At 41.9% G+C, this 27,498-nt stretch overlaps 1 protein-coding gene, 1 long non-coding RNA gene and 1 pseudogene across 2 annotated transcripts; all 3 read right to left on the reverse strand.

Moving 5' to 3' along the window:
- Positions 1–225: 225 nt before the first annotated feature.
- Positions 226–26,897, reverse strand: LOC114773273 (sodium- and chloride-dependent GABA transporter 2-like; annotated as a pseudogene).
- Positions 4,117–14,216, reverse strand: LOC114773277 (sodium- and chloride-dependent GABA transporter 3-like). The gene is made up of 6 exons (XM_028965802.1): positions 13,953–14,216; positions 13,582–13,716; positions 13,117–13,257; positions 12,921–13,005; positions 12,613–12,827; positions 4,117–4,385 (listed from the first exon to the last, which is right to left on the reverse strand). The coding sequence occupies exons 1-5, from the start codon at positions 14,113–14,115 to the stop codon at positions 12,683–12,685; spliced, it is 669 nt and encodes a 222-aa protein (XP_028821635.1). The 5' UTR covers positions 14,116–14,216; the 3' UTR covers positions 4,117–4,385; positions 12,613–12,682.
- LOC114773282 (uncharacterized) lies at positions 15,603–16,337 on the reverse strand. Its single transcript, XR_003744254.1, has 3 exons — positions 16,294–16,337; positions 15,791–16,055; positions 15,603–15,631 (listed from the first exon to the last, which is right to left on the reverse strand). It is a non-coding gene; the product is annotated as an uncharacterized LOC114773282 (long non-coding RNA).
- Positions 26,898–27,498: the final 601 nt, after the last annotated feature.

The following is a 27,498-nucleotide window of genomic DNA, read 5'->3' on the forward strand; positions in this document are numbered from 1 at the left end:
GTTTTGTTTTTTTATCAACAGTTTGATAGGGACCACAGAAATTTTCGTAAGAATAACGTATGATCAACATGTTAGACACATAAAACCGCCCAACTCCCATTTTTTCCTGAAGGTGGCACTACTGCTATTAGTAGCCTTTAGTAACTCCTCGTAATGTATGTGTACAGGTTTACTTGCAAGATAATGTTCATTACTGAGAGGTTAATTATTATTTTCACACAGATCCTTTTTTTGCAAACAACCTTTAATAAACCTAAGAATTAGAGGTTATTTTCACTTAGGTGTCCCAACAAATCGTCTTCTTAAAAGCTTCTTTTGTTCCCCATGGCAACTACAGTGCATCTGGGGTCAACTTTGAAAGCTCTTCCCTCTGCTTCCGGGTCAAAGGAAGGTCATCAGCACATTGACAAAGATGAATGCAGCGCTGGTAAGAGAGAGAAATAGCATCCTTATTTATTTACAGACCAACAAATAAGGTTGTGCATGCATATACTGTATAAGTTCCATCAAAACTTAAACTAACCTGTTTCAGGCTTCCTTTTCCAGTACACAGCAAGTAGACAGCCAGTACTGGTACCGCCAGGCCGGATGACAGCGTCATCATCCAGCCCAGCACATTAACCCACCCCGGGTATGTGTAGGTTCGGTTAAATGTCAGGGGCTTGTAATTGGCCAAGGCGCCAATTAAGGATACCTGGGGAAAGAAGGACATTATGGAATAATTTAAATTAACACATAAATTCAGCACAGATGCAGATATAATTTTTATGCACCACATGGTGGAATACAGTAAAGTCCATGCACAGCTGTTTGTGCACGCAGGAATCTGTAAGATAATCAATACGTTTTTGTGACAGGTAACCAAATTGGTAGAGAAAGGACAAAATAGCAGACACCATGTATGGTTTGGGAAAGTATAATATAAAATAAGTGTGCTTTAAGTATGAAATGCCTCTTGGCTCTTGTGCTCAAGCCAGCAGCAAAAGGTGTCCACAACAGGACCAATAAAGCTGGCTCATTGTAATTTTCTGATGTAAAATCTGATTTCGTATTAGTAATTATGGTCATTATCAATGATCATTATCCATGTCAACAGAGACTAGCTAAAAAATCAGCCAATAAGCACAGCATCATACTGATATATTTTCAACTGGATTAATTAGAATCACTATGGGTCATACATGTGTGGAATTAACAGTGTCATCCTGTTTAAAAACTGTCAGAACCACTAATGAGAATAAGAGAGGAACTCACTGTGCATACTAGTGGTGTCAGATAGCGCCAGCAGAAACTGAAGAAGCGGCTGGGTCTCACTCCTGTCATGTCTTCAATTACATCACACATGCGCTCCGCTCCTGGAAGATGGAAAGGCACGTTTTCTATCTGGCGTAACTAGAGTAGTATAGTACTTTATTCATGTGTCACATTTAAATGTTTCAGATCATCAAAAGTGTGAAATTTGGCCGACTTTGCAAAATTGTTGTAGTTCATGGTTCATGGTCATGCCACAGCATATCAATAGGATTCAGGTCAGAACTTTGATTAGGCCACTCCAAAGTTTTCATTCTGTTTTTCTTCAGTCAGAGGTGAACTTGCTGGTGTGTTTTGGATTATTGTCATGTTGCAGAATCCACGTTGGTTTCAGCTTGAGGTCATGAACAGATAGAGGGACATTCTCCTTTTGTTAAACCGCAGAATTCATAATTCCATTAATCACAGCAAGTCTTTCAGGTCCTGAAGCACCAAAACAGCCCCTGACCATAAAACTATCACCGCCACCATATTTAACTGTTGGTATGATGTTCTTTTTCTGAAATGCAGTGTTACTTTTACAGATTTAATGAGACACACTCTCCAAAAATTTTCGTCTTGGCTCCCCATCCCTTTCTTATGTCATGAACACTGCCCTGATCGACAGGTAACTCCTGGGAAAATTCATCAATGTTTCATGTTTTCACTTATTGTGGTTCGCTGGAGTCCCAAAGGTTTAGAACCTTTTCCAGACTGATAGAGCTCAATTACTTTCTTTCTCATTTGTTCCTAATTTTCTTTGGATCTCAGCATGATTGCTGGCTTTTGATGATATTTTGGTCTACAACACTTTGTCAGGCAGGTCTTATTTAAGTGATTCATTTTATTGAGGTGTGACAGTAATCCTTGACTAGTATATATTATTGTTTGATTATCTAAAACATTTAAAAAACTTTAAAACAAGTAAGAAAGCACTTTTCCAAACCAACTGCATATACAGCATAAGGACTTTCATAGAATTTACTGCAATTAATTATTATTTACCAAATATCCAGCCCATTATCAGACACTGAAGACTAGAGAGGAAGAGTTTGGAGGATGCATTCGTGCCATAGTAATCAAACACCTGCAGGACATAAATCCCACCCTGCAGAAAAAAAGGCTTATTCAATTATAGACACAAATCATACAACAGACCACAATATGTTGAATTTATATTTGGTTCTCTGATTACCTCTGTAACCATTAGTATACTCATGCTGAAGCAGAAGAGGCTGAAGACCAGCAGTAAAAGTTCTCTACGTCCAGGTCTACGCAGCACAGTGGGAGCCAGGTCAATCACTGGCATTATCACCCCCTCCATCATAACAAACTAGAATTTATGCATCAGTTAACAGTTAATATCTGTTTGTTTGTGTGTGTATTTATGTGTGTGTGTGTGTTGTGTGTGTGTACACATGTTTGATGCCACCTGTGAATCCAGGCCAAGCAATATAATCATGATGAAGAAGCATATCGCCCACAGCTGGGGTAAAGGCATCATGGCCACTGCCTGAGGGTACGCAATGAATGCCAGACCAGGACCTGTAAGAAGAAAAAAGTTATTCATGTAGCCACAAGCATAATTTATTTTGAAACTATATTGATTACTCGTATTGTTTGTTTTATATAGATACTCCCAAGCCATTATAAGTACAGTACCTGACTCTGCAACTTCTGCAATGCCAACATTGTATTCATGAGCCATGAAGCCCAGCACTGAAAATACTGCAAATCCAGCCACCAAACTGGTAGCAGCGTTCAACAACACAGAGCCAGAAACAGTTCCTGCCAGAGAGGTTTGAATTTAGGATGCTAATTTGGGGATATTAAAGGGGTGTGGTTTGATTTAAGATTTTTGGGGACTGACGGGTTCTAAATCATACCTGTAGCAGTTGTTGTTGTATGGATTGTAACTCCCCAGTGAAATCAACCACTCCTCCACCCACACCAAAGAAAAGAAGACCTGAGTTACAGCCTCCATCCACACCTGCATGAAAACACACAAACCTATTATATGATTTCATTTTATTATCAAAAAAAGAATTTTAAAACTGGGTATAGTGAAGGCAAACTCCACCCACTAAAGGTCCAAGCAATGATTCAAACTAACAACCATGGGTTTGTGAGATTTGCATTTTATGTCGGAAAAGTCTGGTTTGAATGCTTTAAAAACTGACAACTCATACAGGCTGTTCAAAGTAACCTGGGGATCTAGAAGTGGGGTGAGTTCAGGCTTCAGATAGTACACAATCCCCTGCAGGGCACCAGGTAGAGTCAACCCTCTGATCAGCAAACACCAGCAGCATCACGTATGGGAAAGTGGCTGTAAAATACACCACCTGAAAATAGAGATCCAGCATTTAAGGGTTAATCTGGAATTCACTGTGTTGCACCCCAGACTCTCTAACAGCCTCCAGGCTTATACTGGATCTGCTCATTTTAACTAAAGATTTCTGAGATGGGCACGTCTGATTTCCACTCAGCCAAAGAGGCAAACGTTTCCACACATTTTGTAATATAACTGTGTCACGGCTCGGACCGTGGATGATGTGCCAGGCTGTAGTTCCATGGATTCCATGTGGTTGCCCCTGTCACATTGGTAGGTTGGTAGGTCGGTAGGAGAGTGAGGCGCAGAGTACTTGATTATAAATACAAACAAAAGCGGCACAAGGGCTAAAACAAAGGAAACAAAGGATAAACAATTACAGACCCAAAGGCATGTGGCAATAAGGCCAGGAACATAAACTGGAACAAACCTAAGGTGAGTTATGTGCATGTCCACATCATTGTCGCATCCCATACTGGGTTCTGCTTCATGGTTTCTTATGGAGCTGGGATGGATCAGGACTCCATAATCATGTGCAGGAGCACCCGTTGTGCTTAACCCTTAGCCCATGGGCGTCACAGCCCCTGATTATCTGACTGTCTGCACCTATTGTTGTGGCCCCCTCATTTTTAGTCTTTGTCGGGTTATTGAATGTTTGTCAATGTATTGTGTGTCTTTCTTACAAGTTACAAGTTTCTTACAACTTTCCTGTCTGCTTTCATTGTGAAAGTTTCTTCCTGTCTGCATCGACCCTGTCTCACTCTGTCTATGTAACGGATGCACACCAGCATCCAATCACCCATGCACATCAGTTGGTGTCAAAAGAGAGATTTTATTTCTGTGGGAACACAGCAGGTACAGTCAGTGGCTAACAATCACACGCGTCACGGCCCTCCTCTCATCCCCTCTCTGCTCCCGCAGCACACTGAGGTAACTGCACGTCAATACAACTTGTAAAATATGATTAAATAAAAAAACCAAAAAATAAATAAATAAACCCACCACATGAATTCAACCAGTAACTCAGTCATTAAATGACATATATTAAACTATTTACAGGTGAGCCAACAGTGACATTAAACAACAGTAAAAACAACAGTAAAATACAAAAATACAATTTAAAAAAAGAAAATTGACGATCGTATAGTGGCTACGTTACATACATTTCACATTTAACATACCTGTGGGAACACAGCAGGGTACAGTCAGTGGCTAACGATCACACGCGTCACGGCCCTCCTCTCATCCTACGAAACACATGCTTCTGCTAACACGTGGCGGCAAATAAAATTTCTTTTTTTTCTTTTTTAGAACCGCGCGTGCGGCACAACGCCGCACGCGCTTATAATACACAGCATAATACCAACAACATGCCATAACTTTAATAACTTTAATACACCTATATACAACACATGATATGGAGAACACTGCACGCGCGTCTCACCCCTCTCTGCTCCCGCAGCACACTGAGGTAACTGCACGTGAACGTGAGCTATAGAGTGCGCCATTAATGTAACCCTGACCACACAAACAATGTGGAACCAAAATTTTCGTTCCCACCCACAAATACACAGAAAAAACACATGAACACCGTAGCTTACAATTACAATAAGTTTTGTTGGAGTTCACGACATACATAACATAACATCTTACATAACATCCCGGCCACATACTCCCCCCTGAACTTCACAAAACTTATTCAGTAAGGTAAGTAGCTCAATGACACAATGCTATGAACCCGGTCATCCATACAACCATCGTCTACTATGCGACACATATGTCTCCCACTTACAGGGAAAATGACAGAGGATAACTGGCCAGGTTCTCCTCCATCACTTGCTAAAGAGGTGCCCCATACACCACTCACTACTACGAACAGGATAACTTCATTAACTGTGTGTCTTAATGGATCTACAATTAATGCCAATCACATGGGACATTGATTACGATGACAGGAGATTCACAATCCCACTAACTGATCTTTCCATAGGTACACTTTTCTGTGTCATGTTATGAATCAATCGGCTTACCGGCTTCACTATTCTCCCTACTCTCGTCCTAATCTGGGATATAGTAGTTGCTTGGGACGTAATCTCATCAGACAAAGGGGTTGTGGAGGGTACAACCATAACTGAGTCAGCAGGAACACTCGGGCTTTCAGTCTCAATATCATGGTTGCTATTTGAGGCACTGTCATCACAAGGTGAGTTGTTCACAGGTAGGGAAACAGGTTCTGACACTTCCAATCCTGAAGGCACTTGTGGATCTTCAGCACAACCAACTGTGTCGGTAACTTCAGCCACCCAATTAACGGTACGCACAGCACTGTCTATGACCGAATCTAGAACAGATTGAGTTCTTCCAGAATTCTCGCTATGCACCTGGCTGACTTCAGGCTCACTGGTGAAAGAACACTCATCTCCAACTTCAAGCGGGAGGAAATTTGCTTGCAGGAGTAAGTTGCGGTGAACTACTTTCACATGTCCCGAGCTGGTGTTCCTGACATGGTAGACATGGCACCTGGGGTCCTTAGATTCCACAATGTAAGGAGTAGATTCCCACTTGTCTGCCAGTTTCCTGCGTCCACGTTCTCCCTTGTTTGCCAAAAGGACTTGGTCTCCTACCTCAATGTCGCAGCCTTTGATTCTCCGATTGTACAATTCAGCTTGATGACGTTGACTATCCGTTGCATTCGCTTGTGCAACCAACAAAGCTTCCTTCAAGTCATCTCTCATCCTCTTGACAAAGCTGTCATAATCCACATGATTATTGTCTCTTTCAACGTTATGAAACATAACGTCAACCGGTAGACGTGGAATTCTTCCAAACATGAGGTAGAATGGTGCGTAGCCCGTGGACTCATGGGCTGTACAGTTGTATGCGAAAGTCAAGGTCTGCAACACTTGAGGCCACTTCTGCTTAGCTCTGGGGGGTAAAGCTCTGATCATGCCACCTAACGTTCTGTTAAAGCGCTCAGCTTGACCGTTTCCCATCGGATGATATGCAGTGGTTCTTGACTTCATGACTCCAGCTACCTGCATGAGCTCTTGAATCAGCTGGCTCTCGAAATTAGCACCTTGATCCGAGTGTATCCTCTCTGGGAATCCATATATACAGAAATAACGGTCCCACAGCTGTCGTGCTACCTGCTTAGCTGACTGGTCTCTACACGGGAAGGCATGCGCCATTTTGGTGAAGTGATCTGTTACTACCAAAACATCCACGCTTCTTCCATTCGAATCTTCTGCTGACCAGAAATCCATGCAAACAAGTTCCAACGGCCTCGTGGTTCTAATACTTTCCAAGGGCGCTCTACCTTCTGGCTCAGGTGTCTTGCTAACCACGCATCGTCTACAACACTTGACATGCTCACGAACATCCTGTTCCATTCCAACCCAAAAGAACCGCTGTCTTGCCAAGTACAGGGTCCTGGCTTGACCTTGGTGTCCAGCAGTGTCATGAACTCCTTCCAGAACATCCTTAATAAGTGATGACGGAACAATGAATTGGTGTCTTTTCTTCCCTGTCAGAAAGTCTTTACTGGCTCTATACAATATGCCATCCAACATCTTCAGTTTCTCCCACTGTTTCAAAGCTTTAAGTACCTTGTATGTCTCCTTAGCACGCTCCCTACGTGAAGGTCTTCTGCCACGGGCCACGTAGACAAGAATACGGGAAAGGGTAGCATCCTCGGCTTGCTTTTCCTGCAAATCCCGGAGGGAGAATGAATGCAAGGGCACTTGACCAGATGGTACTAGCTGTTCCACGTCCTGTGCTAACCAAGAGATCACTCTTCCTTCAGGTCCCTTGTTCCACTCCATGCAGCCAGTCAATAAAGCAGACACTTCCTCACTGCCGAGTGAACGACGCTGCAGATTTTCAAAGGAGGAAGGTTCTACCAAGGCCTGACAGTTATTGCTTAGCCTAAAGTGTCCTGAATCAAGTCTTCCTTAAGCTGTTCGGCCTCCTTCAACAATGCTCTGTAAGGTTCTTCCACCAATCTCACACTGACCTGTGGTTTCACAAACGGCTGTCGGCTGAGCGCGTCAGCCACTACATTTCGGCTGCCAGGTATGTATCGGATGTTAAAATCATAAGGAGCTAACTTGGCGACCCACCTCTGTTCACATGCATCCAACTTGGGCTTTGTCAGGATGTATGTCAGTGGATTGTTATCCGTCCAAACAGTGAATGGGTGACCTTTCAGCCAGTGTCCGAATTTGTCACAAACAGCCCACTTCAATGCCAGGAATTCCAGTCGGTGAGCGGGATAGTTAAGCTGGGCACGGGTAAGTGCTTTGCTGGCAAAGGCTATTGGTCGAGCCTTGCTCCCGTCTTCTGGGGCCTGTGACAGTACGGCGCCCAATCCATCCAAAGAAGCATCCGTGGAAAGAACGAACGGCCGACTGAAGTCTGGATGTGCAAGTACAACCGAATTCAGGAGTGCTGACTTCAGCTGCAGGAACGCTTCTCTGTGCTCCTGCCCCCAATCACTTGGTTTTAACTTTTTGAATGAAGCAGCTCCTCTTGGATTCCCTTTCCTTCCTCTAGGAGCTGCAGTCAACATGAAGAGTGGTTTGGCAATTCTAGAACAGTTCTGTATAAATCTTTGATAATACATCACCATGCCGAGAAATGATTTTATCTTCCGCTGACATGGTGTGACAGCATCATCCCTCATGAGATCCACTTCTCCCATATCACAGATGGCGCTGATTTTGTCGGGATCTGCAGCAACACCGGCCCTGTCTACCACATGACCAAGAAACCTTACACTGCGCCGGAGGAAATAGCACTTCTTTGGAGCTAGCTTCAGCCCATGGGCACTCAGTCGATTGAAGACCATCTCCAATCGTTCCAAAGCTTCCTCCTCACTTGGAGCATACACCAACAAATCATCTAGGTAGCAGAGCAAGGTCAAAAAGTTTTGATCCCCGAACACGCCCATCATCAGACGCATAAAGCTGGCAGGGCTGTTACACAGACCCTGTGGAAGCCTGTTGAACTCGTAGAGGCCCATTGGTGTCGTGAAAGCAGTTAGCTTCTTGTCCTCTTCTGCCATTGCAACGTTATAGAAGCCGGACGTCAGGTCCATGGTACTGAATATGGCATTGCCGCCAAGGGCCGCCAGACAATCCGCTTGGTGGGGTAAAGGGTGTGCGTCTTTGATCGTTCGAGCATTCAGCCACCGGTAATCAACACAGACGCGGAGATCACCGCTCTTCTTCCACACTAGCACCAGGGGAGAAGCCCATTCACTCTTGGACTTCCTGATGATCTCTCTTTCCTCCATATCAGTCAACACATGTCGGAGTTTCTGGTAGTGTGCAGGGGGTACACGCCTGTAGGGTAGCCTGAACGGTCTGTCGTCGGACAGGTGGATATGATGGACTATGTCCCTAGCCTTCCCACAATCAAGCTTATCCTTGGAGAACACACTCTCGTACTTCTTGATCAATTGCAGCAATTTGATTTTCCAATCCAGCGTCACTTCACAGGAATCGATGTCCAAATCTTTCAATCCCATTCGCTGTAGATCATTGCTAATGCTGAAGCTTGGGTCAGCTCGTAATGTTTGGTTATGTAATTTGGCTGTCACACCAAGTGACTGCTTGATGTCCCCATCAAGGTCTTCTACAGCCACACATGGGTAGACATCGGCCAGTTTTGTGTTCCGTTTAAGAGTTATGGGCGAGTGACCTGCGTTCAAAACCTTAACTGGCACCCATCTGTCCCCTGTCATGGTAGCTATGACTCTACCAATAATTACCTCCTTCTTGTGGGTCTGTGCTCTTGGTGGTTCGATGACGATGGTACTTCCTTCAGACACTGGGGAGGTCACCGGTAACTTAGCCCACACCAGATGTTCATGCTCTGGAAGTAGCGTGACAGCACGGGCCAGTTTAGCAGTTCCAATGACATCAGGTATTTCACTTCCTTTCCAACGATTGAGGCCAGACAGCATGTTCATGAAATGGGAAACCTCTGGGCTCCCTGGGGCCTCAGGCTGTGCGACACAGCGCCAGTAAGACGACATCTGCTTCATTTGAGACTGTAGGTACTTGATGACATTCGTGCCCAAAAATCAGCTCATCCTGCTGTCCGGGTACTACTAATGTGGGCACGCAGACTGTGTGACCATACACTTCCATATCTACATCGTGCACCTGCTTAGGACGGACTTGGACACCTCCACAGCCTACAAGGACAACATCAATAGGTACTGTACTCTGGGCTGTGATCAACCCTGCATCCAGCAGTCTCTGTTCAGCCTCTTCGCTCATAGTACACGCCATGGATCCACTGTCCAGCAGAGCATGCAATGAGACTTTCTTTTCCACAATAACATCCACATAGAACAGACTGTCTACTTTGTCCAATTTCATTACGTTCTGAAACACCACCATCGTGTGGTCGGGAGTAGCTGCAACCATTTCTTCAAACTCAGACATGGCATCACCAGTATTGAGGGTCCCTTTTCCTGTACTCACATTGTCCCCTCCCGAATGTGAGTAATTCAGTTTTCCTGGTTCTGTGATCGATTAACAGACTGGACAGCGCGTTTAGTTGTCCCAGGGCAATCCCTTCGTTGATGTCCAGTTTCAAAGCAGACGAGGCATCTCTTCTCCTTCATACAGTGTGTACGAGTGGAATGTGACTTATCACTACACACCTGGCAGGTAGCACGCTGGTCCCACGAGAAGGATGAGGGCCTGGCTGGAGCAACAGTGGGGAACTGGCTCGTTCTTTCGAGTACCTTCTCTAACATGTCGAGAACACGCTCCAGCGTACCTGACTCTGTAACAGCACTTCCACTTGTCTTGGCATCACTTGACTTGACTGGGACACACTGCGCTACATTAGCGTGAGCATACCCACCATCGCTGGTGGCAGCCGGGTCAGTGACGGCCATGGCAGTAGCCACCTGGAATGAGCGAGGCTTGTGCATGCCTAGAAGAAGCTTCTTTGCTTGGATCTCTCTCTGATTCTCGTCAATGGCTTCCTGCACCTCGATCACAGTCCATTTACCTATGGGTTTGCACTTGAACACACTAGAAAGTTCGACATCTTGGGCAGTTTTTGATGAACATCATCGCTATTTCAGCATCCATATTCTCCATTCTGCTTCCTTGTTGGTCCAAATATTTGCTGGCTATTTCAGCTGCTGTGTTCAGCCTCACCCAGTAGTCAACAGGGGTCTCTTGAGCAGTGGGCAGTGTAGAATAGAAGTCGGCCAACGGTAGGCATGACACTGGAGTTTCGCTAAAGTAGCGTCTCAAGGTGCAGTAAATTGCTTCGGGGTTGACAGTAGCATTATGTGAATTGTTACTTTTGAGAGTTACCTTGACAATGCTCTTTGCTCTGCCCATCAGGTGTTCCAGAATCTCATCGATTTTTTCAGGTTGTGCACACTCTTTCTTTCGCAGGTACGCTTCCATCTGGTCGATCCATTCTTGGATGGAGCAGCTGTCTCTTCCATCACCACGGAAGATGGGTGGCTCTTTCACTTTGGATTTAACAATCAAGCTGACTTGAGATAAATCAAGGGTTTTACTGGCAGGTTCGGTTCTAGTGTCACCCAGCGGTGGTGACTGGCATGACTGCACGGGGGTCTGACTAGCTAACAACCGATTAATGACAGAGTCTCCAATCAGGTCACATAACTGTTGTGTGGCAAAATCATTGCTAATAGCTGGAGTGGAGAACCTGGGTCTAGCAATAGGTGTCTCAGTGCATGGTTGTGTGTCACCTACTGGTGAAGTATGGACCTCTGTGGGATGACTAATGCCTGGCGATCCACCCCTAAAAATCTAGGTAACCCTCGGCCACGCCCCAAACCCAACATGAGAGCATCAGATACTTCTAACCTATCACTGGACATATTGGGTTGATATTACACAATGGATGATAACCAAATAAAAGAAGGTTCACTATGTACACAACACCACTATCAGAACTGATATGCAGCAGACCGTAACACAGTAGGTTCGGAACACTTCTGTCTTGGTGCTTCCAGCTTCACCAGCATGCACTCGGTCCCGGCGATCGGCGATGGCTGATCAGGTGCATCCGGGTCACGGCACCAGTTTTATGTAACGGATGCACACCAGCATCCAATCACCCATGCACATCAGTTGGTGTCAAAAGAGAGATTTTATTTCTGTGGGAACACAGCAGGGTACAGTCAGTGGCTAACGATCACACGCGTCACGGCCCTCCTCTCATCCCCTCTCTGCTCCCGCAGCACACTGAGGTAACTGCACGTCAATACAACTTGTAAAATATGATTAAATAAAAAACCAAAAAATAAATAAATAAACCCACCACATGAATTCAACCAGTAACTCAGTCATTAAATGACATATATTAAACTATTTACAGGTGAGCCAACAGTGACATTAAACAACAGTAAAAACAACAGTAAAATACAAAAATACAATTTAAAAAAAGAAAATGACGATCGTATAGTGGCTACGTTACATACATTTCACATTTAACATACCTGTGGGAACACAGCAGGGTACAGTCAGTGGCTAACGATCACACGCGTCACGGCCCTCCTCTCATCCTACGAAACACATGCTTCTGCTAACACGTGGCGGCAAATAAAATTTCTTTTTTTTCTTTTTTAGAACCGCGCGTGCGGCACAACGCCGCACGCGCTTATAATACACAGCATAATACCAACAACATGCCATAACTTTAATAACTTTAATACACCTATATACAACACATGATATGGAGAACACTGCACGCGCGTCTCACCCCTCTCTGCTCCCGCAGCACACTGAGGTAACTGCACGTGAACGTGAGCTATACAGTGCGCCATTAATGTAACCCTGACCACACAAACAATGTGGAACCAAAATTTTCGTTCCCACCCACAAATACACAGAAAAAACACATGAACACCGTAGCTTACAATTACAATAAGTTTTGTTGGAGTTCACGACATACATAACATAACATCTTACATAACATCCCGGCCACATCTACATGCTCAAAATTAAAATTCTTGTAGTCATTGAAAGTTTACTATTGTTTCATTTTTACATTTGAATACTAAACACCAACCTTTCCTGTAGATTTCACACCTTTCCAAATGCAAAAGTAACAAATGACCCACATTGCAATGGCGCAGAGGAGGATCTCCCACCGAACACTGCCCAGTTTGTCAATGCCACCTGAGATCGCCAGCACACGCCGTCTGGAGATACGTTGTTTGTTAGAATATCTGGAATTCTGTTTGCATTCTCAGTGTCCTTAAAGCTTTCTTCTGTGTTTGATTTTATAAACTTACTCCCAGAATTCAATTGCTGGAGATGTCAAACTGCTGTTTATAGTCTGGTTATATTTGTTCAGTGCATCAAAGTCCTCACAATTTTCTACAGGAAGTGAAATATATTTTAGTTCATTATTCTTAATTTCTTGAAGCTGTTGCACTACTGTTATGTTGCTGTTGTTACCCATGCCAAGGTGTAGTCAGTGTTTCATACCTGTGTTCCAGGTGTGGCCACAGCTGGCCCAGGGCAGTTTGGCGTAGAAAGAGAAGCACAGGTACAGAAGTGCCCAGGCAAGGATGACGATGTAAGACATGCAGTTATAGACCCTCATTATAACACCTGTGTAGCCAATGCCTTAGAGAACAACAGTACATTTGTTTCTAATGAATATTAGGCTATCTTCTTCAAATCTCCATTTAACAACATTTTTACAACACCCATATAGCCTATATATAACAGCAATAATACCACAAGCCCTGAAACCTTCACTGTGTTCATATATTAAACTTTACATAACTTGTATGTCAACAGCAAAGAAATAATTTCATTGTACAGAGAAATTTAATTTCTTCCATATACATGACAATAACTACTATGAATCCTTGAATTATTGAATATATTCAACAGATGAGAAATGAGAACAGATGAGAAAGATGAGAAAGTTTCTTCCCCACTCACCCTGAGCAATTGGGCACAACTTCTCCCAGCAGGTGATGCTTGCTTGCTGTGTGTACTGACCCATTGCACTCTCCAGAAGAAACAGGGGGATCCCACAGGTCACCACGACCACCACGTAGGGCACCAAGAAAGCACCTTGAAAATAAAATTCATTACAAAGTGACATACGTTTTAACAGATTATTTCTTATGTTGTCCATTTGTGTGTTCATAAGGTTAGAGTTGTGATTATAAAACATGATATTTAAATGTTCATACATTATGGCATCATATGCCATACAGTCCTTGTGGTATAGTATATAGCAACAAGATTAGTGTAAAATAAAGCAGTTCAATATATCTCAGTGTATCTTGTACATAACTTAGACTTACCTCCACCATTTCTGTAGCAGAGATATGGGAATCTCCAAACATTTCCTAATCCAACTATGTTCCCTGCGACAACCAGGAGAAATTCTATATTGCTATTCCATTGCCCTCTTTCCTTAATTTTCTTTCTCCTACCCTTAACCTCTTCACAGTTTACAAGTTCCATCTTCTTTAGTCTGGTCAGATTAAAGCTTCCTGTCCCTGATCTCAACGCTGGCTTTTCCAGTCATGACTATGAACTCAATCTAAGAAACATCTTAACTAAATCTACTTGTGTTCTAGGTGTGATCACAGATTGCCCAGGGCAGTTTGGCATGGAAGGAGAACAAAAGGTGTCTGTAATATTAATGTAATAATTTAATTGCAATATCAACAAACTGAATTAATTGAATTGTTGTTGCTTAATTTTTACATTTAAAATGTTGGTATCTGAAGCCCTTCGCTTTAGGGTCATATTGCTCGGTTCTGTTTTACCTAGATGTTGTCCTGGTGTCTGTGTGTGTTTGTGTGTGTGTTTCTTTTGTGACATTGAGAAAGCAAACAATATAATGTGGAAGGAAAGATTGTTCATTAAACTTTGTAAATTAGTCATCTCAGGCCAAGTGTACAGATGGTTCAGGAATTTTTGGCAGGTAAGAACACTTCAAATTAGAGTAGGGAAGAGCTTTTCGCAGAAATACCCAGAAAATGCAAAGCCTCAAGGCAGTACAGAGAGTCCTTTATTATTTTCTACAATGATAAATGATGTTTTTGTATAGTTTTGTGAGATGGGCACGTCTGATTTCCACTCAGCCAAAGAGGCAAAAGTTTCCACACATTTTCTAATATGTGTCACAGCTTGGACCGTGTATGATGTGCCAGGCTGTAGTTCCATGGAGTCCATGTGGTTGTCCCTGTCACGTTGATAGGTCGGTAGAATAGTGCAGCGCAGAGATGGGACATTTGGGAACCAAAGTACTTGTCTACTTTCATTGTGAAATTTTCCTCCTGTCTGCATCAAACCTGTTTCACTCTCCGTCTAAGTCACATGCTCAAAATTAAAGTTCTTGTAGTCATTGAAAGTTTACTATTTCTAGTTTACTACTGTTTGATTTTTACATTTGAAGCCTAAACACCAACCTTTCCTGTAGACTTCACACCTTTCCAAATGCAGAAGTAACAAATGACCCACATGGCAATGGCGCAGAGGAGGATCTCCCACCGAACACTGCCCAGCTCCTCAATGCCACCTGAGATCGCCAGCACACGCCGTCTGGAGATACGTTGTTTGTTAGAATGTCTGGAATTCTGTTTGCATTTCCAGTGTACTTAAAGATTCCTTCTGTGTTTGACTTAAAAAAACGTACTCCCAGAATTCAGTTGCTGGGGAGGTCGAGTTGGTGTTTATAGTCTGGTTATATTTGTTCAGTGCGTCAAAGTCCTCACAATTTTCTACAGGAAGTGAAATATATTTTAGTTCATTATTCTTAATTTATTGAAGCTGGTGCACTACTGTTATGCTGCTGTTGTTACACATGCCAAGGTGTAGTCAGTGTTCATACCTGTGTTCCAGGTGTGGCCACAGCTGGCCCAGGGCAGTTTGGCGTAGAAAGAGAAGCACAGGTACAGAAGTGCCCATGCAAGGATGATGACGTAAGAAATGCACTTATAGACCCTCATTATAATACCTGTGTAGCCGATCCCTTTGAGACAAAAAGTACATTTATTGTTTCTAATGAATATTAGGCTATCTTCTTCAAATCTCCATTCAAAAACATTTTTACAACACCCATATAGCCTAACAGCAATAATACCACAAGCACAGAAACCTTCACTGTGTTCATATATTAAATTTTACCTACCTTGTATGTGGACAGCAAAGAAAGAATTTCATTGTACAGAAAAATTTAATTTCTTCCATACACATGACAATAACTACTATGAATCCTTGAATAAATTGACCTGAACAGATGAGAAATTTTCTTCCCCACTCACACTGAGCAATTGGGCACTTCTCCCAGCAGGTGATGCTTGCTTGCTGTGTGTACTGACCCATCGCACTCTCCAGAAGAAACAGGGGGATCCCACAGGTCACCACAACCACCACGTAGGGCACCAAGAAAGCACCTTGAAAACTAAATTCAGTACAAAGTAATATATACATTTTAACAAAATCTTTCTTATGTTGTCCATTCGTGTGTATATAAGGTTAGAGTTGTGGTTATGAAACATGATATTTAAATGTTCATACATTACTGCATCTTAAACCATACAGTCCTTGTGGTATAGACTACAGTAAAAAGATTAGTGTAAAATAAAGCAGTTCAATATATCTCAGTGTATCTTGTACATAACTTAGACTTACCTCCACCATTTCTGTAGCAGAGATATGGGAATCTCCAAACATTTTGTATAATTGTGAAAAAAATCGAAATGTAGTTCAGTTTCAATTTTATTTGTCATATGCAAGTAAACACAGGGAACAACATTACAGTAAAATGCAAGTCACTGCTAAAAACTGCTAAAAAGTTTTAAGTTTACAAGGTAGAAAGAAAATAAATTGGCAATATCAAATTTGTCACTTCACAAGAAGTCATAAGTTCTAAGTTTACAAGAAAATATATGATATGTGAGATATGAAGAAGTAAGACAGTAACAATTTTCATGTGGGAGGGTAGAACAGGCAGATGAGGCAAACTGACAATACTGAGCAGCAAGTAAATGACAGTTATAGCACGTAGAGTGTAGATGCATGTTCCAGTCAGTATTTAAGTGTGTACGTACAGTTTGTGTGTGAGTAACACAATGTGGGTGTAATGTTGGTGTTCAGGTGTTGCTGTGGAAAAGTAAAAAAAAATGAGGGTAAGTCCTATAGTCCAAGCAGCTAGATTCAGTTCTTAAATGGTTAAATCCTAATCAATTTCAGGCAATTACGACTTTAATTTGTATAAAATTGAAGGTGAGGAAAACCTCAATAAACCAAAATGCGTCTGACTAGTTCCATGCAGCAGCACAGTTCTACATTGGTTTTGAATCATATGCTCACTTTGTGCGGAAGCTACTGAAAAAAAAGAGATAATTTTCCACAATTTTTAAAAATATTAATATAAAATATGGTTAGGTATTAGGTAAAACAGAAGTCTTTGTGGAGGGTTGTGCTTAGTGAATATCTGAATATCTGTTGAATTTTCCAACATGAAACTACTGTAACTTCACCGCAGAGTTCTACTTTCAGTCAGATTGTCTCTTCCCTGTCTGTATTCTCCCTGTCTCTAGGTCAGCGTGGGCTCTTCTGTTTTAGGGTTTAGCTCATGTCTTAGTTTGGTCCCCTGTTCTCTGTCTGTGTTCGTGTCATGACACTCATCACCATCAGCTTGGCTTCATGGTAGAACTAGACCACCGCTGAAGCTTATCTGTGTTTGTTGTCTATCTTTCTGCTATTTATTTGTTTAATTGTTATTTATTATTTAATCATCTGTTTAATTATATGGACTCTCACTGGGTTGACCAGCCTTTTTCCCTTATTTCCTTTTAGAGTATGTTCTCGGCCCTTAAAACCTCTGAAAACAGCCTCATCACAAACCTCATCACAACCACCATAAAGAGCACAAGAAATGTCTGTTTATTTGTCGTACAAACATATTACGTATTTGTACTAAAGCAGTGTGAAGCACTGTGTACCATCCTGAATTGGGTTTGAATTTATTCAAAGAAACAAGCACACATGGAAATTACAGTAAGACAGGTTCATATTTGTCAGTCTAAATGTGTTGACTAATCTGAACACAAAATGATTTTCTGCTTTTTGTAACTGTATGAACATATTGATGACTGTAAGTTCTTGCTTTTAATTTTTATTAATTCTAGTGTTCTTTATGTGTAAATTTGAGGAGTCCAAGAATTAATTTTTTTCTGTATCCTTGAACTGTACTTTAGACTTTTAGTTCCTTTTTTGCAGCCAGTTACTACTGTTATATAAAATAGCAGTAATACAGGAATTGTTTAAATTACAGTCTATTGCTTTGTAAAGAGTTGTTCTTTTGGAAAACATACCTTAACCGTTCTTGCAGCGGAGGAAGGGGAACTTCTACACATTTCTAACCCAACTATAAAATATCAAGCAAACTAAGCTACACTTTGAACCAAAACAGACCTTACATGGGGTGGAAGTCAAGGGGCCAGTGCTAAGCAAGCAGTAGATCTTATGTCCCCTGATATCTTCACTACTTTAGTTAACTTCACCCTTTCTGTAATATTTATTTAGTTTATCATTGAGCTGTTTTTACATTTACAGACAAGTTTGACTGTTCAGAGCTCCACATACTGCATTATTACCTGGCTGCTTCAGTTCCAGTGGTAACTAATGGTTCTGTGTTCTGTGGTTCTGTGGTTCTTGTGCCGTCCTCCGTGTTTTGGGGATTGTGGAGTGTAGCGATCAGAATTGTAATTTGGTTGCTGTTGGACTATCCAGTCAAAGTTCCTAGTTTGTCACTTGGACAGTCTTGCATCTCACTGTCCCAACAAAAAACTGAGTAGGTGCGCTGCCTGTTCATCATTTTTATTGCATGGTATGGAGTTGGGAGTGATCTGCAAAACTATCAGACACTTTGTTATTTCCTATTGCAGTTTGTAGTAATTTGACTCTCTGTGATTTTCTGTTCCTTTACTTGGAATGATCATACAATTTACATGTTTTAGTGGATTTGAGACAATCCTAAATATTTGAGTTTATAATTATTCCACCCATGAAAAACAGTTCACCCTATACTAGACTGATACCCTGTTCATGGGCACGTCCTGCAGCTAGTTTCCAGCTTCCCTGCAGTACTGACCAGAATGAGCAGGTTCCACAGCTGGAACCAGCATTTGTCAGAATATTGCACAAGAAAGTGAGGATCATTTCCCGACTCAATTAACATAAACAATTTGATTGATATAAAATGTGTTGAAATAAGTCATTTTGCTTTCAGTGTTGTTTTAATGTTTCTTTATCAACAGTTTCACAGGTGCCGCAGAAACTTTCTTAAAAATGTCATGAATTTATTTTTTGAACAGAAGAAAGATACTTGATCAAAATGTTAGACACATAAAACTTGAACAGCCCCCTTTTTTCCTGAAGGTGGCACTACTGCTGTTAGTAGCCTTTAGTAACTCCTCATGATTAACTTTTATTATGGTATCTCTAAGATAATAGACAGATTTACTTGCAAGATAATGCTCATTACTCAGATGTTAGTTAATATTTTCACACTGATGCAAACAACTTTTAATAAACCAAAGAATTCTAGATTATTTTCTCTTAGGTGTCCCAACATCTTCTTAAAAGCTTTATTTGTTCCCCACGGCAACTACATTGCATCTGGGTTCAACTTTGAAAGCTCTTCCCTCTGCTTCCGGGTCAAAGGAAGGTCATCAGCACATTGACAAGATGAATGCAGCGCTGGTAAGAGAGAGAAATACCATCATTATTTATTTACAGACCAGACCAACAAATAAACTTGTACATGCATATATAAATTCCATCAAAACTTAAACTAACCTGTTTCAGGCTTCCTTTTCCAGTACACAGCAAGTAGACAGCCAGTACTGGTACCGCCAGACTGGACGACAGCATCATTATCCATCCCAGCACATTCACCCACACCGGGTATGTGTAGGTTCGGTTAAATGTCAGGGGCTTGTAATTGGCCAAGGCGCCAACGAAGGATGCCTGGGGAAAGAAGGACATTATGGAATAATTTAAAGTCACACATAAATTCAGCACTCATAGACAAATGCAGTTAGGAATTTTAAGCACCACATGTTGGATTACAGTAAAGTCCATGCACAGCTGTTTGTGCATGCAGGCTCTCTGCTCTTGTGCTCAAGCCAGGCAACAACTGGACCAATAAAGCTGGCTCATTATAATTTTCTGATGTAAAATCTGATTTCTTTTTTGTAATGAATAAGGTCATTATCCATGTCAACGGAGACTAGCTAAAAAATAAGTGCAGCATCATACTGATATATTTTCAACTGGATTAATTAGAATGGCTATGGGTCATACATGTGTGGAATTAACAGTGTCATCCTGTTTAAAAAATGTCAGAACCACTAATGAGAATAAGAGAGGAACTCACTGTGCATACTAGTGGTGTCAGATAGCGCCAGCAGAGACTGAAGAAGCGGCTGGGTCTCACTCCTGTCATGTCTTCAATTGCATCACACATGCGCTCCGCTCCTGGAAGATGGAAAGGCACGTTTCTATCTGGCGTAACTAGAGTAGTATAGTACTTTATTCATGTGTCACATTTAAATGTTTCAGATCATCAAAAGTGGGAATTTTGAACAACAAAATTGTTGTACTTCATGGTCATGCCACAGCATCTTAATAGGATTCAGGTCAGAACTTCGATTAGGCCACTCCAAAGTTTTCATTCTGTTTTTCTTCAGCCAGTCAGAGGTGAACTTGCTGGTGTGTTTTGGATCATTGTCATGTTGCAGAATCCACGTTGGTTTCAGTTTGAGGTCATGGACAGATAGAGGGACATTCTCCTTCATGGTGTTTTGTTAAACTGCAGAAATCCTAATTCCATTAATCACAGCAGTCTTTCAGGCCATGAAACAGCAAAACAGCCCCTGACCATAAAAAATATGTTGGTATGATGTTCTTTTTCTGATGTTCTTTTTCTGAAATGCAGTGATTCTTTTTGCTCAGCAGTGCTTTTCGTCTTGGCTCCCCATCCCTTTCTCTTGTCATGAACTCTGCCCCGATCGACAGGTAACTCCTGGGAAAGTTCACCACTGTTACATGTTTTCACTAATTGTGGTTCGCTGGGAGTCCCAAAGGTTTAGAAACGGCTTCATAACCTTTTCCAGACTGATAGAGCTCAATTACTTTCTTTCTCATTGTTCCTAATTTTCTTTGGATCTCAGCATGATGTCTGGTTTTTGAGGATATTTTGGTGTACATCACTTTGTCAGGCAGGTCTTATTTACATGATTCATTTATTGAGCTGTGACAGTAATCTTTGACTAGTATACATTAAAGGCCAAAAGTTTGGACACACCTTCTCATTCAATGTGTTGTCTTTGTTTTCATGACCTTTTGCATTGGTAGATTCTCACTGAAGGCATCAAAACTATGAATGAACACATGTGGAGTTATGTACTTACAAAAAGTGGAGATCTAGCCTCCACAGTCACTGGACCTGAACCCAATCCAGATGGTTTGGGGTGAGCTGGACAGTAGAGTGAAGGCAAAGTGCTAAACACCTCTGGGAACTCCAAGACTGTTGGAAAACCACTTCAGGTGACGACTTCTTGAAGCTAATCGAGAGAATGCCAAGTGTGTGCAAAGCAGTAATCAGAGCATGCCTTCAGTGAGAATCTACCAACGTAAATGTTCATGTAAATAAAGAAAACACCTTGAAATAGAAGGTGTGTCCAAACTTTTGGCCTGTACTGTATATTATTTTTTGATGATCTGAAACATTTAAACAACATAAAACCATTAATTAAACAGAGAAGGCACACCACTGCATTTACAGCATAAGGACGTTCTTTGATTTTACTGCAATTATTTATTATTTACCAAATATCCAGCCCATTGTGAGACACTGAAGACTAGAGAGGAAGAGTTTGGAAGATGCATTCATGCCATAGTAATCAAAGACCTGCAGGACATACATCCCACCCTACAGGGAAAAGGCTTATTTATAGACAAGCAATTATAGACACAAATCATACAAATGACTACAATCAGATTAACTTTATATTTGGTGCTCTGATCACCTCTGTAATCATTAGGATACTTATGCTGAAGCAGAAGAGGCTGAAGACCAGCAGTAAAAGTTCTCTTCGTCCAGGTCTGCGCAGCACAGTGGGAGCCAGGTCAATCACTGGCATTATCACCCCCCTCCATCATAACAAACTAGAGTTTATGCATCCAACAGTTAATATCTGTTTGTTTGTTTGTTAGTGTGTGTATTTATGTGTGTGTGTGTGTGTGTACACATTTTGATGCCACCTGTGAATCCAGGCCAAGCAATATAATCATGATGAAGAAGCATATCGCCCACAGCTGGGGTAAAGGCATCATGGCCACTGCCTGAGGGTACGCAATGAATGCCAGACCAGGACCTGTAAGAAGAAAAAAGTTATTCATGTAGCCACAAGCATTATCTATTTTGAACACTATTGATTACTTATATTGTTTGTTTTATATAGATACTCCCAAGCCATTATAAGTACAGTACCTGACTCTGCAACTTCTGCAATGCCAACATTGTATTCATGAGCCATGAAGCCCAGCACTGAAAATACTGCAAATCCAGCCACCAAACTGGTAGCAGCGTTCAACAAACAGAGCCAGAAACAGTTCCTGCCAGAGAGGTTCGGATTTAGGATGCTAATTTATGTATATTAGAGGGGTGCGGTTTGATTTGAGATTTTTGAGGACTGACTGGTTCTAAATCATACCTGTAGCAGTTGTTGTTGTATGGATTGTAGCTGCATAGTGAAGCCAACAGTCCTCCACCCACACCGAAGGAGAAGATGACCTGAGTTACAGCCTCCATCCACACCTGCATGAAAACACACAGACCTGTTATATGATGTATTTTTATCAAAAGATATTTTTAAAAACTCGGTATATAGAATACAAACTCCACCCACTCAAGGTCCAAGTAATGATTCAAACTAACAACCATGGGGTTTGTGAGATCTACATTTTATCTTGGAAAAGTTCTGTTTTGAATGCTTTGACATCTCATACATGTTGTTCAAAGTAACCTGAGGATCTAGAAGTGGGGTGAGGTCAGGCTTCAGATAGTACACAATCCCCTGCAGGGCACCAGGCAGAGTCAACCCTCTGATCAGCAACACCAGCAGCATCACGTATGGGAAAGTGGCTGTAAAATACACCACCTGAAAATAGAGCAACCAGATCCAGCATTTTGGGGTTAATCAGGATTTCACTGTGTTGCACCCAGACGCTCTAACAGCATCCAGGCTTATATTGGATCTGCTCATTTTAACTAAAGGTTTGTGAGATGTCTGATCAGCCAAAGAGGCAAACGTTTCCAATCATTTTATAACATAACTGTGTCACAGCTCAGACCGTGGAGGATGTGCCAGGTTGTAGTTACATGGAGTCCATGTGGTTGCCATGGTCGGTAGAAGAGTGAGGCGCAGAGATGGGAAATTTTGGAAAAGTACTTGATTATAAATACAAACAAAAGTGGCACAAGGGCTTAAACAAAGGAAACAAAGGATAAACAATTACAGACCCAAAGGCATGTGGCAATAAGGCCAGTAACATAAACTGGAACAAACCTAAGGAGAGTTATGTGCATGTCCACATCAATGTTGCAGCCCATACTGGGTGCTGCTTCACAGTTCTTATGGAGCTGGGATGATCAGGACTCCCATGGGCATCACAGTCCCGGATTACCTGACTGTCGGCACCTGTTGTTGTATAATGGCCCCCTCATTTTTAGTCCTTGTTGGGTCATTGAATGTTTGTCCATGTTTTACGTGTCTTTGTTACAAGTTAATCCCCCGTCTTGTGAATTCATGCTTTCTTGTCTGCCTTTATTGTGAAAGTTTTCTTCCTGTCTGCAGCAAACCGGTTTCACTCTCCGTCTACATGCTCAAAATGAAAATTCTCGTAGTCATTGAAAATTTACTATTTCCAGTTTACTATTGTTTCATTTTTACAACTGAATCCTAAACACCAACCTTTCCTGTAGACTTCACACCTTTCCAAATGCAGAAATAACAAATGACCCACATGGCAATGGCGCAGAGGAGGATCTCCCACCGAACACTGCCCAGCTCCTCAATTCCACCTGAGATCGCCAGCACACGCCGTCTGGAGATACGTTGTTTGTTAGAATATCTGGAATTTTGTTTGCATTTCCAGTGTACTTAAAGATTCCTTCTGTGTTTGACTTTAAAAACTTACTCCCAGAATTCAGTTGCTGGGGAGGTCGAGTTGGTGTTTATAGTCTGGTTATATTTGTTCAGTGCGTTAAAGTCCTCACAAGTTTCTACAGGAAGTGAAATATATTTTAGTTCATTATTCTTATTTTTTTTGATGTTGTTGCACTACTGTTATGCTGCTGTTGTTACACATGCCAAGGTGTAGTCAGTGTTCATACCTGTGTTCCAGGTGTGGCCACAGCTGGCCCAGGGCAGTTTGGCGTAGAAAGAGAAGCACAGGTACAGAAGTGCCCATGCAAGGATGATGACGTAAGACATGCAGTTATAGACCCTCATTATTATACCCGTGTAGCCGATCCCTTAGAGACAAACAGTACATTTATTGTTTCTAATGAATATTAGGCTATCTTCTTCAAATCTCCATTCAAAAATATTTTTACAACACCAATGTAGCCTAACAGCAACTAGAAACAAAAATCCCCAGGGGAAATTTTGATGGGTCCTGTCCGGGCATTGGTCACAGCCGCGGGCATGTAATTTGTAAAATGGGAATTCTTTAATGTGGTACTGCAGTATCACTTCAAAGAATTTTTTTTTTACAAATGCTACCAATGCTAAAATTAGCGATCAATACATTCCAATGGGAAATTACCCTGTTTCATCAGCGTTAATAGCTCGGCCAGGCCCAGTCCGATCGCTTATAAAAGTAATAGCACACCTCACGCAACAAAGCTCTAATTTTTGATATATAACACGCGGGTGTGCGTGCTTCGGTACGACCCGCATTAATTGCCGAAAAAAGGCTGAAATAATAAATAAATAAATTTTTTTCGCCCATTTACACTTTTTTGTTTTCCCAAATTTGTGCATGATCCGTAAGTCAGACGGCGATAAACCATATGTCAAATCGTCGGCCTTGGCGAGATCTACGAGACGACATCAATATCTTCTTTGTATGTCAAACCGTCTGGACACAAACTCCAAAAAAGTCCAATTTTGGGCTAGAATAATAAACGCGTTCCGAAAACGCTTTTTGGCTAATTGCGCGCGGACCGTAAATCCGGCCGAGCCGAGCCATATGTCAAACCGTGCGTAACGACAAGCCGCACGATTTGATATGAGAGTCGTGTGTGTGCTGTGAAGCGTTTCATCGCAAATTCTTGGAAACCAGATTTTTTCACACTTTTAATGTTTTGGACGCGATTTGTGGCCCTCCTGTAATCCCCAAAGAAGCAACCAATACGTCATTGTGTGTGGAGAGGTCAGGCCTTCGGCCTGACCTCTCCGTTTTTTTTGTGCGTCTCACGGCCTTAGCGTGGCAGCCACAAATGCGAGACATGGCCTTTTTGGCCTCCTTCCCTATTTCCCATGTTTTCCTGACCACTGTTGGCGGTAGCAACACATCCAATATGTCAGATCGACACCCGTGTCTCTAGCTTTTACGGCTGGTCACAGGAGCTGAAAACCTCTTCCTCTGCGCAACAGTAAACCGTACTTTTTAGGCTTTGAAGCCGATTTGTGGGCGGGCCGTGCGACCTACCAAAACAAAAAATATATCATCGTGTGCAGAGTGGTCAGGCCTTCGGCCTGACCACTCCGTTGTTTCTGTGCGTTTCACGGTCTTATCGTGGCGGACTTGGACGTAAGACGTGTCCTTTTATTGCCTTTTTCCCGGTTTTCCGGCTTTTTCCGGGTTTTCCAAACCCCCGTTGGTGCCACCGACTCGTCCCATATGTCGGATCGTAAGACTCGGCGAGGCCTTCGGCCCCGCCTCGATTTTCGGGTCGCTAGCTTCAACGGTTAGCCTCGGGGAGCCAAAAACGCGTTCCCGGCACGATGGTAAACGGTACTTTTTACACGTTTTAACCCGATTTGTGGCCGGGCCGTACGACCTACCAAAGCAAAAAATATATCATCGTGTGCGGAGTGGTCAGGCCTTCGGCCTGACCACTCCGTTGTTTCTTTACGTTTGACGGTGTTCGCGTGGCGGTCTTTAACATTCTTTAATGTTCATTTTTGCCATTCTCAGCACAATAATAAATGGTCTGTCTTCCTGACAGACCCAATAATACCACAAGCACAGAAACCTTCACTGTGTTCATTTAATAAACTTTACCTACCTTGTATGTGGACAGCAAAGAAAGAATTTCATTATAAAGAAATTATAAATTTGATTTCTTCCATGCACATGACAATAACTACCATGAATCCTTAAATTCTTGAATATATTGACCTGAACAGATGAGAAAGTTTCTTCCCTACTCACCCTGAGCAATTGGGCACAACTTCTCCCAGCAGGTGATGCTTGCTTGCTGTGTGTACTGACCCATCGCACTCTCCAGAAGAAACAGGGGGATCCCACAGGTCACCACAACCACCACATAGGGCACCAAGAAAGCACCTTGAAAAGAAAATTCATTACAAAGTAATATATACGTTTTAACTAAATGTTTCTTATGTTGTCCGTTCGTGTGTACATAAGGTTAGAGTTGTGGTTATAAAACATGATATTTAAATGTTCATACATTACTGCATCATAAACCATAAAGTCCTTGTGGTATAGACTACAGTAACAAGATTAGTGTAAAATAAAGCAGTTCAATATATCACAGTGTATCTTGTACATAATTTAGACTTACCTCCACCATTTCTGTAGCAGAGATATGGGAATCTCCAAACATTTCCTAATCCAACTATGTTCCCTGCGACAACCAGGAAAAATTCTATATTGCTATTCCATTGCCCTCTTTTTTTAATTTTCTTTCTCCTACCCTCAACCTCTTCACAGTTCACAAGTTCCATCTTCTTTAGTCTGGTCTGATTAAAGCTTCCTGTCCCTGATCTCAATGCTGGCTTTTCCAGTCATGACTATGAACTCAATCTAAGAAACATCTTAACTAAATCTACTTGTGTTCTAGGTGTGATCACAGATTGCCCAGGGCAGTTTGGCATGGAAGGAGAACAAAAGGTGTCTGTTATATTAATTTAATAATTTAATTGCAATATCAATAAACTGAATTAATTGAATTGTTGTTGTTTCATTTTTACATTTAAAATGTTGGTATCTGAAGCCCTTCACTTTAGGGTCATATTGCTCGGTTCTGTTTTACCTAGATGTTGTCCTGGTGTCTGTGTGTGTTTGTGTGTGTGTTTCTTTTGTGACATTGAGAAAGCAAACAATATAATGTGGAAGGACGGATTGTTAATTAAACTTTGTAAATTACTCATCTCAGGCCAAGTGTACAGATGGTTCAGGAATTTTTGGCAGGTAAGAACACTTCAAATTAGAGTAGGGAAGAGCTTTTCGCAGAAATACCCAGAAAATGTAAAGCCTCAAGGCAGTACAGAGAGTCCTTTATTATTTTCTACAATGATAAATGATGTTTTTTGTATTGTTTTGTGAGATGGGCACGTCTGATTTCCACTCAGCCAAAGAGGCAAAAATTTTCCACACATTTTCTAATATGTGTCACAGCTCGGACCGTGTATGATGTGCCAGGCTGTAGTTCCATGGAGTCCATGTGGTTGTCCCTGTCACGTTGATAGGTCGGTAGAATAGTGCGGCGCAGAGATGGGACATTTTGGGAACCAAAATACTTGTCTACTTTCATTGTGAAAGTTTTCTTCCTGTCTGCATCAAACCTGT

Source organism: Denticeps clupeoides, unplaced genomic scaffold (genome assembly GCF_900700375.1).
Source record: "Denticeps clupeoides unplaced genomic scaffold, fDenClu1.1, whole genome shotgun sequence".
Classification (NCBI taxonomy): domain Eukaryota; kingdom Metazoa; phylum Chordata; class Actinopteri; order Clupeiformes; family Denticipitidae; genus Denticeps; species Denticeps clupeoides.

What these genes read in the sequence shown, in the direction of transcription:
- LOC114773277 (XM_028965802.1), bottom strand. Translation starts at nt 14,115, where the DNA reads ATGGAACTTGTAAACTGTGAAGAGGTTAAGGGTAGGAGAAAGAAAATT. An exon ending in GTTGTGCCCAATTGCTCAGG is followed by an intron (nt 13,258 to 13,581) that starts GTGAGTGGGGAA and finishes TTGTTCTCTAAG; the next exon opens with GCATTGGCTACACAGGTGTT. An exon ending in CCAGCAATTGAATTCTGGGA is followed by an intron (nt 12,828 to 12,920) that starts GTAAGTTTATAA and finishes ACGTATCTCCAG; the next exon opens with ACGGCGTGTGCTGGCGATCT.